Below are 15,267 nucleotides of genomic sequence, written 5' to 3'. Positions count from 1 at the left end.
CTTCTGACAGCGAGCTTTGCTGCGTGCATTAACAAAGCAAGGGCATTCCAAAGGGATTTACCAGGCTCTTGTATTGCTTTGTTTATAGGGCTGCAACTATCCAAGGAACCGATGGCTGCAGAATAGCCACCAATGCAGCTGTAGGGGGTGTGTAGGTGTTTTCCTGTACAAACTCAGCCTGAATTCCTAAGGCCGATACCAGGCAACTAAGCAGATCGTGAAAAAATCTGAAGTCATCAGTACTGAAGACTCAGTACTCCTGTGTCATTTGGCGAAGAGGAGAAAGATATAGTTGGGACCAATGGAATCCCTTGAGGAATGACATCTGACTGCCATAATGGTTCAGGATACCCCATGGCAGAAGGAGCCGATGGCTGCAGGCCTGGTGGTTCTGGCAGGGAGCCCGTTGTAGGTACAGGTGAACTCACCCTACAGTGTACAGACAACCAGCATTTCTCCAAACAAAGGACTTCCACAGAGGCTTTGTCAACCAGAAAGAACTAGGCCAAGGTCTCATGTCTCTACTGCAGGAACGGTACCAATCCCATTACCAACTGTGATTCCTGCTGTGTCTCGATGACCTTTGAGATTGAGAGCAATGGGAAAGGGGAGGGAGCTTGACTGTGAGGATCCCTCCAAATAGCTTGACAGTGTTGTTGTGGTCACTGGATGGGGCCACTAAACATTCAGCATCATCCATAGCTCAACCCCATGATGCCACTGGCACCAAAGGAACAGTCAACAGGACCTTCGATATTGGTACTGGCCTCAACCTCACACTGGGTTCCGAAATAGGCATCAGGACCAAAAACGAAGATGGTCCAAGGACAGCAGATGCAGGCTGCACTGTAGAGAGCACCACTACCGAAGATTGTATGCACGTCAACAATGCTCTTCATGACAAGCAGGAAGTCGACAACAACCCTGCACCAAGGTAAACTGCAGTACGAAGGATGGCATCAGCAACAACAGTAAGTCTGCCACCAAACCAAGGGGATCTGAGGACGCCAAGGATGACAGCACTGTAGTCAACTGGTCCTGAATGAGTGGCGAGTCGGGCAGAAAGGCACAGAAAATCTGCTGCTGCCTGATATACAGTCAGGTGTTGGATCATATTAAAGAAGTTCTGTATTAAAATCACAAATGAGTGTGATTCCCCATAGTTTAAATTCCAGGATATTACTAATTAAGAGGTCTCTTGGTTTTTGGTACTGTTTCTCTCCCTCTATGTGTGAAACTTGCAAGCTGCTGATTGCGTTAGTACATTCTAAGACAGAGTCTGTTCTCAAAGCAATTCACATAGAGAGAGACTCAAAGCAATACTCTGTAACAACAGAAACAGCACCCAGAGACTCCCCACCCTTTTGTTGTATTAACAATTGTGATTAAAATAGAAATAGAGGATGTATGTGGATGGATGTTTGGTGTGGATAATAACTGAATGATCAGCGAGGTGCCAGCCTAAGAATCCAGTGTCCATCAGCTGAAGAAGGCGTCAAGTGGAAATAACCAGAGAACCCCCGGAGGGCAGACTGGAATCCACCCAACAGCCTCAAGAATGGGAGAACCAAAGAACAAGATAACATCTAGCAGCACGGAGCCGTCAGGAATGTGCTATCTGCTGATTGATTCAGCAACAGCATGATGAAGCAATTCCCACAGACTGGCCTAGGAATAAATTCCTATAAAAATAGACTCTAGAAAGTGAGAACTTTGGGGGGACGGAGAAAGGGGGAGTCTGATTCTGCAAACCAACTTCCAGGAACATCAGATGAGTATCTGACAAGGCCCTGCTCCCCCCTCATGTCCAGGCCACCCAGCCAGTGGCTTGGCATGAGCAACTCTAAGGCTGGTAACTATGATGATAACCTTGCAGAACCTGTGTGTGTGTGTTTGTATGAATGAATGTGTGAATAAATGTGACACTGAATGGAATGTTATACCTATAACTAACTGCTTACTATGATTCTTTCTGTATTCACAATAAATGTGGTATTTTGCCTTTTTCCCTTTTAATAAGATCCTGCTGGTTTTTATTTTATTGGTACAAGACAGGGAGGAGACCGACAGTCTCAACAGGCACCTAAGGCAGTACTGAGTCAACAGTACAGGCCCTCTCTGCTCCCACCTCAGTACTGGAGAGCGTGTTGATAGTCCCACTCTAACCAGTATACTGGAGACTCTCAGTGCTGCTCAGTACTATTCTTAGGCACAGAAGTCAAGTCCGACCTCTGGAATGGCCCTGGGCTGTCTTATAAGATTTCTTCTCAGATAGCCCAATGGTTCCTCTTCCTTCCACATGAGTAATTTGAGCTTGGCTGAGAAGTCCCAGCTCTGGTGCTCTTTGAGGGGCCTGACTTTCCAAAGTGGTCCACAGCATCCAGGCAGGCTTCAAAGTCTGCTCGAGAAGGTGCTGCTTCAGTCTTAAATCTCTAGCCATCTGGTTCCTCTTTTTAAAGAACTTACAAATAGAGTGCCTTTCCTTAGTGCGTCCTTCCCCAAAGCACAATCAACATCTATCCTCACCAATTTAAAAACAAGTAGTACAAAATGAATAATTCAAACAAGTCTTCCAAAGGAATCCAAAGAACAAAATGTAAACAAACTATCAGAGATGAATGGAAAATGGCAGACATGCTGAGGAAACACCATTTAATAAACTAGAAAGAAGAGAAACAGCAAATGCTGACATGCCATAACTCTGCTAAAGTTTAGCAAAACCTGGGCTATATATTAAGAAACTGACATACTTTATTCTTTAGATAGACATAGTGCAATGAACACTGCAGAAGTACTTTCAACTTCTTGCATATAGCATTGAGAGTTTTTGGATGAAAAAAATCACATCCGTTGGATAAAACATTTTTCTGAACTTCTGCCTTTAAAACCAAGTAAATATGGTTCGTATGGGACAAAAACTGAAAATTCAAGAAGCTGTCAGAAATGAAAGACTAATTTAATTGCAAGCATTGTTAGTACATGTCCCAAGACTCAAGCAAGCATGCTATTTGTTATGAAGGAAAGTTTCACACAGAATAAGAGTAAACTAAAAGAAGATACTTTTTGTTTTTGAAACGGTTCCATGATATTTTTAAAAACAAGCTATCTCCAACTGTCTCTTCATCTAGCCACTTCTATATATTTTTTTTAAAATGGAACTAACTTAACAAGATTTGTGACAGTTGCCCTGACTTCTCTGCTTCTATACCGTATCTACCTGTATTCCGTGATCTTTGTCTTTTTATAATGTAAATTCGAGAGGAAACAGACTATGTCTTCATAATTCTGAACAGCACCTAGTTCACTCTGGCTAAATAAGATTGGCAGTGGCTAAGAGCTGGCAATTCAGAGTAAACTTTTCTCGTTGCTTAAGTAAAACACCATATTTTATTTTCTTTTAATTTAGAAGACACACCAGAACTAAGCTCCTGATGGAGAAAATAATGGAACTAAGCATATGCACACTCTGAATACCGCTTATGGCTGCTAAAGTGTTTTTAACTAGGATAGTTATGTGAACTGTAAAAATCAAACTACACATTTAGTGTTAGCAGAATGTTGATCTCTAAAAGTCCTACTATATCAAAAAGTAGCATATTTTCCTGTAGAAAAGTTAGTTAAAAATCTAACTTCTTACAGGTATAAATGTCTTCCTTTTACAGATATAAGATTACTACTTTTACATGTATTTTCAAACTTAGACCCTGCTCCTGAAAACACTTATGTATATACTGAACTTTATGTATGTAAGTAATCCCATTAACTTCAACATGACTACTCACGCACTTGAAGTTAAAACACGAGTAAGCATCTGCAGGACCAGGCCTTAAGGCTCAAATTTGTAAAGACATGCATGTAAAAGTGTGTAAGCATAATTTATGAAGTAACTTGGCACAAAATATATATGCAAAATTGCACATGCACAATTTTGAAAATTTTGCCCTAAATCTAAATTAGAATATTCCATTTCATTTCACCTATGAACAGTAATTATTGCTTTGGTTTTCGTAAAAAAAGTAATAATATTTTTAGTGGTGAAAGTATTTCAGTACTATGGTACTGAACATTTAGTGTAGTAGCTCTTTCCTGGCAAAGAGATGCTGATGGTATAAGGTACATGTTGCCAATGTTTACAGAGCGAACAAAGCTATTTCAAAGAAGCATGCCTGTTTCAGCATTAACTAAAAGTTATGATATAGTTCATAAGCCTCTCCACAAGGAGAAGGAAAAGAACAACTTTCTACAATTGAGCTAAAAACATTCCCGTAATAATTTTTGGACTTAGCTGACATTCTTGAATTATAAACAGAACTGCAAACTTTATTTCTACTAACAAAACATGCCAACTGCTTCAAAACAAGCAAGCAGAAGTATGTCAAACTGATAATTTCCTACATTTTTTGTGCTGCATAAAGCCAGCAAACATAAAAGAGATTTTACCATACCAAAAGTACTAGTTGACTCTGGTGATGTTACCCGCTTCGTTGCCTTCTCAAAGGGTACCAGTGGTTTTGGGTATCTGGATGCTAAACGTTTTAAAAAGCAAAAACAGGAACAAGTCATTCTCTAGTAGCTTATATTATTTAAAACCATTCCAGCTACCATAATTTACCTGCCAGAAAGGATACGGCCTTTATAACTGATAGAGAGGCCTAATCCTGTAAACAGAACTCCCACTGATCGCAGCACCATTGGTCTTTAATAAGATGTTTTCATGACAGTAAAGTCTGTAGCATCAGGCTCTGAGAATTTCTAGAGAACTATTGAGAATAGAGAAATAGATGCCATATCAAATTAAAGAAGTGGTCTTCATAAAAATATACAGACAGAACACTGCAGGATGGAGCAGAAAGTGAAATCTGGTGAATGAGTCATAAAACGAGTTAAATTGCACTGAACAGTTTGTTGCTGAATCTAGTGTAAAAATGGACAGCTATATGTTTAGACATTTTCTGAGATAAATTTCAGGCTAATTCTGTTTTAAATGATTAAATGCTTCCTTTGTAATTTAGGCTATTAAACCCTACCCCACTTTTGGTACCCTAATAATATATCAACAGCCTCACCCTGGAGTACTTTCTATAAGAAGCTCCTGTTTTCACAGGTTATACACACGGAACCAGGATCAAGTCCTAAACAAAACCAACACAAAGTTAGGTTTGCAAGTTTAAACACAAAACAAGTCAGGAAATTAAAGTTAAATTTCTCAAAGCAATTTTAACTTGACCATATGGCATATTAAGGTAAACATTTAATCTAGCAAAAATACTACATGTGTAATAGGAATGTTATCTTACCCCCATGAGAAATTTAAAATTGAGTTTCCCAACTATTTAAATTTGCAATTTTATTCTTGGATTGACATAGCGTTGTGTATTTTTTTAAATAAAGTTTAAATATGTAGAGGAATAAAGGAATAAAGAAAACCAGGTGAAGAACTGCTGAGTTACGCAGCTCTGTAGTGCAACCAAAGGTACTTATGCCACTAAAAACAAAGATTTTCAGCTCCTCAAGAGCAGTACATGTTAAAGCTTTTTTAACTTTGTAGATTAATATTTTTTAAGTTCTCAGCTCAGAAGGCTCATAACTGAGGTATCCAAAGAAATTCCTAGTCTTCAATCTTTTCTCTCTTCTCCACCTGCATCTGGTGCTGATTGTTTTGCAGGCTACAAGAGTGCTATAACCTTAGTGCCACCCACATTTGTGGAGGGAAAGATTAGCATGAAACTTCATCCAGACTATTTTTTACAAGGCAAAATAATTTCATCTAGGGATGAGGAGAGTGAAGAAATCCAACTTTTGACCCTATTTACTTGGTGGGGTAGTTGTGGTGTTCACTGATGAGGGAGGTCTGACCCTGGCCTATATATAGTAATACAGTTACCTGTGGAGTTTTTAAGCCCAACTGGGCATTCAGTTCTCCCTGGCTAAACGCCATAATAGAGTGCCTATCTGAACAAGGCAGAATCCACAGTTCCAGCCATCAGAAAGGGGCGTGGCTGGGACAGATCAACAAAGCCAAATCTGCTTTGCACAGCAACTTGCTTCATTGAATACTTTGACTCAAAAGCTGCTGTGACAATTTTGTGGATGAACAGAGGGGTCGTGATTCTGACAAGAAAATACATTTTTTCCTCAGGCCAAGTATTGTACCAAAGCAAATAAAGCAAGACTTAACTCTGAATGTCCCATGGTTGGGCTGGTTTGCATGTATTATATACACACATTCTCTTTTACCAAGAAAGCATTGTATATTATTCACACCTTATCACCTACAACTTCTGCTATTTGAACAAATTATCAAAGAATGTATTTAACATAAAACTGAAATAAATTCTTAAAGTTAAATATGGTTTATTGCTGATAATTGAGCTAATTGCTGTACATGTCAACAGAAAGTAGCAATGAAAGGCTTCTGACTTTCTACTGTGGTGTAAATGCTTACCAATTATATTCTCTACCACAGAAGACCGTTAGCATTAATGTATGTTGCTCGGCTTCTCTACACAGAAATATTAACATAAAGCATTAAAAAATAGTAATTCTTGGATTCCCATAAATTGATGCTTTGTGTAAAATATATTCAAAGTACAGTAAGATTGACCAAAGTTCAAACTCAATATTGTTTGCATTTTCTTTTAACATTCTAGACAAGCTACATGGCAGTTGCTATACATGCCTCCTTTATACAGAGACTTGACGCTAGTCTTAGAGGCTCAGAAAAGAAAAAGCACGGTGAGATGGTGGAGGAAATGTATATTTCCATCTGAAATATCTTAGCCTCATTGATTCTATGAATTAACCTTTTGCACTCACTAGTGGGTTTTGCAAACATACAGCTGAAAGAGCTGTCATATTGGAGTAGAACCGTTTGCACCCGTCAAAGCAGCTTATTCTTGAAAAACTGTTATGAATGTTTAGCAACACAGGCACAAAATCTGCCCAACCACCGATTATCAAAACAACAATGAAATTAATCATTTTATTCTCCCACTGAAAAAAAAAAAATTGCTTGCCTTGGGAAAGGACAAACCATGTAAGAGTTAGCCAGAAGGCAGATGGTTCCATCTATGCATAGCTCCAAATCCACCTGCACATATATATACACAATAGCCATAAAGGGATGCCAGAAGAATCTTCCCTTCAGCTTCAACCATATCTGCCATATCACACTGGCAGAAACATTCCCCACAGTAGACCAACTAGTCTATCCAAAATATGCACACACATAGTCCCACACCCTACCCAGTGTAAGGAAGCTTATTTTGCAGAGGAAATGATCCCAGCAGAATCATGTAAGTGGTCACTGGGTCAAAGAGTGGCACTCAACCCACTGGTCTTGGTATGCTTTAGTACACTGTGCAGGGGTGTTTTCATGAAAGTCACTTAAGAAATGTAAGTTTGATCAAACTGAAAGTAGAAAACTTGAATGTAACCATCTTTTCACTGAAAATTTTTTTCTACAGACATTTCTTAATTTTCATCAAAAGATGGTTTTGTTACATAAAAGGAAATTTAGAAGTGTAAATGAGTCTCTGTGTAAAGTCATTTTTGACACCAGCTGTAAGTCTTCCCCACTACTCTGGAATCAGGGACACCTCCTTCCTCTGACCATGTTTTAAAAGGGTGGGGCAGAGAGAAGGAATTAACTTTGTCTCACTGCTAAGCAAGCTTATCGGGGTACCACTTTTACTCAGAAAATAAAGCAAAATTGGAAGCATTCCAGGTATATTCAAAACAGAAAAGGGAGGAATCTGTCAGCCCACTACTTTACACCTCATAACTGTAAAGAGGGAGGAAGTAAAATATGATGCGAGTCCGGTCCATCTGTGTGACTTTAAGATAATGTCTGTAAGGGACAGGTATTACATTTACAAACTGTATTTTCCAGGAAGAATAGAAACTCTGAGACATAATCCTCAAGCTTCTCTGTCTGAGAACAACTTGCAAAGGATTTCCATGTTACAAGGGAAAAAAAAAATTAATGCTGTAGATACAGCACACTATCTAGTGATGTACTGTCAAAATTTTAACATGGAACGCTTTAAAAAAAAATGTATTCCACCTCAACTGTCAGGACATAGTAAGGTAAAATATTATCCTGACAACACAACCTAAAAATCCAATTCTATACTTTTTCCTCCTCCCATTCTTCCTACCCAGAGCTACATGCTCTTGCTCCACTGCTCCTGTGAGAGGTTCCTCTAGGTCAGTGATTCTCAACCAGGAGTATATGTACTCCTGGGGATACACACAAGTTTTCCAGGGGGTACTCAACTCATCTAGATCAGTGTTTTTCAACCTGGGGGTTGCAGCCCTCGGGAGATGGGGGGGGGGGGTCCACAGGACGCGTTTAGGGGGATTGCAAGTGCAGGGCTGGCATAAAGGGGTGGCAAGCAGGGCAACTGCCCAGGGCCTCACACCACAGGGATTGCTGCAAAGCTAAGTAGCATGCTTCAGCCCTGCTGCCTGGGGCTCAAGCTTCTGACAAGGCTTCCAAGTGAAAAACAGGCTCTAATATCACAATGAAATGCAAGTAAAATATTTATATTCCAATTGATTTATTTTATAATTATATGAGAAAAATGAGAAAGTCAGCAATTTTTCAATAATAGTGTGATGTGACACTTGTGTCTGATTTTGTAAGCAAGTAGTTTTTAAGTGAGGTGAAACTTGCGGTACACAAGACAAATCAGACTCCTGGAAAGGGGTACAGTAATCTGGAAAGGTTGAGAAGCACAGCTCTGTGTGGCTCTGTGCAGGGCACTGCCAAGCACACAGAGACAGGCCTTCTGTTTGAGGACTAAAAGTATAAAGGAGAATTTCTGTTTTTAAAGTACACTTCTAGCCCTTTTCTAGATAGCCCTGATAATGTCTACCAGTGTAAACCGATCAGTAGGATTGGTGAAAGAAAACAGAACTTGGGATCCACTTCGGCAACAGGGAGCTGGAGGGCACCTAGAGTTCTCCAACTAACACCTAACATAAAACAAATCAGTTATGCTTGGAATGCATCCCAAGGAATTATCCTATCCATTCAACACATCCCCGTGCATAGCTATATGATCACGGTGGACAGGAATGGGTTACGTTTTGAAATAGTAATGATACAAACTTTTTTCATAGGCCCACCTGTTCGGATTGGTGGCTTCTAAATGTTAAGGATGATGGCTCTGGCTCACCTATCTGACAACTGTTCTTCAGTGCAGCAGTGGTGACAAAAGGTAGGTTATTCTTCAGCCTCTGCTGTTAGCGGAAGCTGCAGGCAAGATGTCCTGCCCTATCTAGCTGTAAGGCAGTTGGTAGATGTAGATGGGACTATATTCTTCTGATGATGGGCTTGGATAATTAGTTGGGAAACAGGCCCCCTTTGGTTCTTGATGTGAACATGTCTCCTATCTGCTTACAGTCTCCCCTAACTAATGAGAGTCTCCACGAGGGCACAGAAGCAGTAGTGAAAGGGGGTGTGGGGGTGTGTGTAAAAAACCTACCCTAACTAGGAATTCTTGGTCACAAGGGGCACCCACTAAAGGCTCTTCTTCCATAAAGGTGTATTGTGTCAAGAGCTGAAGCTTCAGAACACATCAGAAGACCACACACATGAACCAAGCTTAAGTGTATATGGTGACAGAACTGTGCATACTTTTTATTATTTTCTCATCAAGGAGAAAGTTTGTTAGTTGCAGCAGGCATGGCAAGTTAAACGAAAATTCTGAAGGCTGAATTTCTAGTAGCCTGTTAACCAAAAGTGAACCTGAAGCGATACCAAACAAACCAATTCAAATATGATTCCAGGCAGTCAATTCCTTAATGTCTTGCTGTACAATGAGAAGCCAGAACGAATGCACTATATTACCAAATTCACATTGACAAATACTAGGCACAACCCAGAAAAAAAAAAAAATAAAGGTGAGGTTAATAGATCAGGGAAAGTAATTAGAAGATGTGGTGACAATATATGTTCCTCAAAGGGTATATACGGTCTCCCACATGGAGAAGATATCCTCTAAGGGTATGTCTACACAGCAAAGGAAAACCCAAGGCTGGCCCATGCCAGCCATCTCGGGGTTGTGGGGCTCAGGCTATCAGGCTGCTTCATTACTGTGCAGACTTCTGGGCTCTGTCTGGAACCCAAACTCTGTGAACCTCCCACCCCACAGGGTCCTACAGCCTGGGTTTCAGCCCGAGCTCACAATTCTACACAGCAATGAAACAGCCCCACAGCCTGAGCCGGATTCAGCTGACACGAACCAGCCATGGGATTTTCTTTGCTGTGCAGACATACCCTTTGAGGATATCTTCTCGATGTGGAATCAGGTTGGATTCTCAATTATCCCCAGTAACCTTTCAACAAGTAGCTAAGATCACTTGAACCCTTTCTCCCACGTTACATCATTCTCTTTCAAATGCTGACCTTGTAACAATAATTCTTACTTCTGTCACATCAAGACTGGACTACATTCTACTTGGAGCTGCATTTTAAATCCACTGGGAAGCTAACATTAATGTGGCAACCCACTCAGCAAGTAGAGCATCCTATTATGAGATTATTGTTTCAGTGCTCCCAGATCTGTCCTGGCTGCCTGCAGATTTCCAGGTGGAGTTGAAGGTACAATTTGTAGATATACAAATCCCTAAATGACTCAAGGACTTAGACTGCCTCTCTCTACATGACACACTGTTGAAGTCGAGACCTGTGGAGACACTCCAGCCAGAGATCCCTCTCACTAAATTGGCAGGGCATTCTAGATGAGGGACCCTTTCCTCTGGAATACACAAACAAACACACACCCAACTAGAAATAGTCTGGATATGCTGACCAGCACAGGAGTCTCCAAAAATTTTTAGAGGGATTTTTGGAGACAAATGTTATTTGAGGAGTAACGTTTACCGAGGATGGAATGGCTATTTTATCTATATTATGTGGTCCATTTATTTAAGTATGTGAGGTTCCTGCTGAGTCTTCTGTTCATGTTAATTATGCTATTAACTAATTTTCATGAGTGCCAAGAGTATGAGAGAGATGCCCCTGGTAACTTTACAGATGATGACAGAAGTCATCATTCAAATACAATAAAGATTAATATGGCCTGTTTTTTTCCTGTTTAGTCTTCTAAATACTCAGTTAACAGGTATGCAGACTATGGATTTTATAGAAATGTAGGTTTCAGAGTAACAGCCGTGTTAGTCTGTATTCGCAAAAAGAAAAGGAGTACTTGTGGCACCTTAGAGACTAACCAATTTAAATTGGTTAGTCTCTAAGGTGCCACAAGTACTCCTTTTCTTTTTATAGAAATGTAGTTATAGAGGAAGGCTATCATAATGCAACTAGCAGTAGTTTAGCAAACTACTTAATGCAATCTGTTTATCTCTGTATCAATCCTCAAACCTTATGTTGAAATAAAAAAAAAAAATCACATTTCTTCTTGTCCTATTTTATCATTGAATAACTTGCTTTGGCAACTATGCTAAAGAATACAACTATTCACACCTCATGTATTGCTTTGCCAAAAGCTAGCAGTAAAGCGCCACAAAAGCTTGAATTTTCTCAAGAGATATTCACATAGTAATCTTTTAAAATGTCCCTTGCCTTCTATCACAGAATAGTATAGCATTCATTTACACAACAAAGATAAGAAAGGCACATTATTTCTTCAGTGAAACAGAGCTTCTAGGGCTGAAATGTTGTAGCTGTTTTCCATTTACTGCAATGTTTCCTCGAGACTTGCACTGTACATCTACAGGCCATAAAAGTGCCCTTTCCAAGGACATATACGACAGTACTACTGAAGACACACAGAGGCCTACCTCAAATATGAGTTGATTTCTTTAATATGTTACAGAATCTTGAATATTTGTAATAAAAAATGATGGTACCTAATAGTTAAATTGTAAGAGTCAGAATTTCAAATTCAGTACTCGGCTTAATAGATTTTTTGTTTGTTTGTGTTACATCAAGTTTTGAGACCAAAGCTAGGTGAAAATTTTAAAAATTGGCCACCTGCATGGCATCTTTGGAAGCTTATGAACTGCTGCTTAACACTTTGACATACACAAACGTTACGCTGCCCAAGAATTGCCAAGCTACGGGTGTTGAAGGCAGAGGACACAGTCCCTATGCACTGATACTGCACAATAAAGACAAATTTACCTTTATATCTATCTATCTCATTAGTATATTTTTTGAAGTCACATTTTACATGAGTCTCCTACTTACTCTATTGCTTTTTAAGGCTTCTATTGGCCCTAATGCATAGGAGGGAGAAAAGGCTGAATTCTTATTAAGTCGGACCTGAATACATCATTGAATCAATAAATCATACCAACATCCAGAAAACTCATACAAGTTGAGTAGTTAGAGTGTGAAAAGGATTCCTTAGAATCATTTTATTCCTTTTCTCCATTTCGCTGTCATTTTACTTCCATCTCTTTTCCTGGAGTTCTGAGAAGCCTCCCTAAAATCGCACATGCCAAATCTCTAAATTCCACAGTAATTTAAAAAGCTCAAAATAGACAATTTAGTCTAGAATGAAATAGCAAGCCCTAGTTTTAACACTTTGTTTTCTGCTTCTATTTTCATTAAGGTTTTTATCTAATATGGTAAAGAGTTTGCTTTTTCTCCCTGTCCCTCTTTACCAACAACCTGAAGCTAGTATTAATTTAATTGGTCAGCATACAGCACACTTTCATCTTTATTTCGCTATACCGTTCCCCAGTTTGATGCTGGATGTTTTCAAGTCATTCACAGATCGTCTACTCGTTTTACCTCCTCTGCTCTACTCTTCTGCTTCCTAATACCTTCTGGAGATTCTCTCCTTCCTGGTCCTAAAGCCCTTCAAACACACCTTCCTCTACCAAAATAGGTTTTACTTTTCAATGAACAGAGATAGGCAAGAGATGAACCGTTACACTAGGCATGTTATTCCTACTTTTTTTTTTAATGGAAAACTTTCCGTGAGTAACCCGGGGCCCCGTGCAGCATCTCACTTCACTGCACAGCCCAGCTCAGCTCATCAAAGGTACTCTGAAGTACGCGACACAGCCACACCAGCCCGGCTGCTCAGGACACCTGGCTGGGGGAGCAGGCGATGAGGAACCCTTTCCATGTCACTTACTTTGGGGGCAAGGTGTTACAAAGCGTTAGCGGCTGCGGTGGCAGCCTGGCCCCCCAGTAGCTAATGCAGCTGGGGAACCAGGTGCAGGACGGGGCACAGGCCGTGCACAGGAGGACTTTAGCGGAGGGCTGCGCGTCGGCGTCTCCCCCAGCGCCGGGGGGAACAGGACACGCTCCCAGCTGGAGGAAGGGTCGCTGCCAGGGCGCGGCGATGCCAGGCTGGGCCCCGGCGCGGGCAGGGCAGGGCGGCGCTGGCCCCCGCCGGCCGCTCACCTTGCGCGATGGCGATGGACTCGAAGCGGTGCAGCTCCCGCAGCAGGCAGCTCCGCTCGGTGGAGTGCAGGCTGTAGATGAAGTCGCGGGCGCCCTGCGCCGTGTTCAGCGCCTCGATCGGCTCCTTCTTGGGGTGGGTGCCCAGCGCCCGCGGGCGGCCGGGGGGCGCCAGCCCCGAGGCCGGGGAGGACGAGGCCGGGGGCAGGCGCAGCCCCTCGGACCCGCCGCGCAGGGTGGCCAGGCGGCGGCGGCAGCAGCGGGGGGGAGCCCGTAAGGAGCCCAGGCAGAAAGGGGCGGCGGTGGCGGGGCCCCCCGGCCGCCCCAGCCGCAGCGCCGCCCGGCTCAGCCACGCCGACATCAGCAGGCAGGGAGCGGCGCTAGGGAGCTACGATCCCGGCCCGGGAGCCCCGCGCGCGGCAGGGCCGGGCACCATCCAGGGCGGAGCCCGGGAGCCGGGAAACGAGCAGCCGCGGCCGGGCTCGGCTCCTTCGTGCGCCGGTGGCCGAGACTAGGGAGGGGGACGCGCCGGGGGGGCTCCGCTCGGCCTCTCTGCAGCCGCCTCCTGCGGCTGGGCTCCGGGCTGGGGAAGGGCGAGCCAGTCACAGCGCCCTGCGCCGCCCCATGGAGGCTCCTGGCAGCAGCGCTCTCCCCCGGCCCGGCTGGGAGGGAACACCCCGGCCGCGCCGCACAGGCGCGGCAACCACCGGCGGCGCCCGCGGACAGCCGAGGGGGCGGCTCCGCGCAGGCGCCCGGCCGATGCCTGAGCGACGGCGGGAGAGAGACCGGGGGCCCGCCCCTAGCCGAGTGGCGAGCGCCCGGCCCGGCCCCGGCCCCGGCCCGGGCCCCACGCCTTGCTCCGAGGCGCGTGGGTGGGGGCGCTCAGCCTCAGGGGCAGCCCGGGGAGGCTCCTCCCGCCGTGCTCAGCAGCGCCCCCGCCCCCGGGCTCTCCGCCTGGGCGGGCTCCCCTCCGGTCCCAGTGCTCCCGTGGGTCAACCCCGGCCGAGGAGCGGGTTCGTGCCCGGCTCCACCACTCGGTGGCCTGGGCGCTGCCCGTGGGGCTTCCCCGGCCCGCTGGTGCCAGGGGAGCGAGCCGCTGCGGCGCTCAAGCGCTGGGCAGCCCGGGCGCGTCTCAGCAGCGAGGCTGGACTCAGTGGGAGCGGGGCTTTGTTTGGGCGCGGCGAGCTTGGCCGGCGTTTACACCGCGCCGGGGTCCGGGAAATAGAACACAGCCAGCGTCTGACCCGCCTCGGGCTTCTTCGTGCGACCTGGGGCCGTTATCCCGTGTCAGTGTGTCCCGCGGGAGTCAGCCCCGCCGCCCCGCTCCCTTCCCCCGGGACGATGGGCGAGCTCGCGTCTGGTTTTAGTGGGTGGGGCTGTCGCACAGTGGAGGGGAGGGACCTGTGTGACCTGGCACGTGCTCTGAGGGCTGCATGCGTGCTCTCTCAGAGGGCTGGGTTAAGATGCTGTTTACTTGCACATCATGTTCATGGGGTACCGCTCTCTCCCTCGGCGGACGGAGTCTGGACAACTAGTTTCAGGCAGTGAACCTCAGAGAGCTGTCCTCTCTGTTTTCTGTAGATTACACAGAGACGGTGTGCCAGGTTTAGGCACGTGGTTTCTGATCTTCCAAAACCCATGCTCCTGGGCAAGCTTGAATCATCTCAGAAGTGTGTCATCGTTGTAACTAAAACTGGCAGATTCAAATCAGATTTTTTTTGGGGGGGGAACTATTTCCTGTTATTACTAATAAATTTGATAAGTAATAGCTTAACATTGATATAGCGATTTACATAATCAAAACGTTACAAACATCAGCAAATCAATACCCTATCATTTAGGCAGTGGAAAACAAACTGTGTTTCACTTCGGTTTCTTCATCC

General features: G+C 44.0%; 1 protein-coding gene across 4 annotated transcripts in view; it reads right to left on the bottom strand.

Moving 5' to 3' along the window:
• Positions 1-14,715, bottom strand: part of TMEM65 (transmembrane protein 65) — a 54,447-nt gene extending 39,732 nt beyond the window's left edge. For 2 of the 4 annotated variants that reach the window (XR_012157089.1, XM_073330167.1), the window contains exons 1-2: positions 13,388-14,715; positions 4,446-4,526 (exon numbers count right to left, since the gene is read on the bottom strand). Coding sequence is in view for 2 of the 4 variants with exons in the window: in XM_073330167.1 (XP_073186268.1) it covers positions 4,446-4,526; positions 13,388-13,745 (439 nt within the window). In the remaining 2 variants the exon portion in view is untranslated. The remainder of the gene's footprint in view (positions 1-4,445; positions 4,527-13,387) is intronic. The other 2 variants (XR_012157090.1, XM_073330169.1) reach the window with 1 other exon arrangement.
• Positions 14,716-15,267: the final 552 nt, after the last annotated feature.

The sequence above is a fragment of the Lepidochelys kempii genome, chromosome 2 (genome assembly GCF_965140265.1).
Source record: "Lepidochelys kempii isolate rLepKem1 chromosome 2, rLepKem1.hap2, whole genome shotgun sequence".
Taxonomy (NCBI): Eukaryota; Metazoa; Chordata; order Testudines; family Cheloniidae; genus Lepidochelys; species Lepidochelys kempii.
The sequence above is the reverse complement of the archived record's forward strand: the minus strand, read 5'-3'. Positions and strand labels throughout refer to the sequence as shown.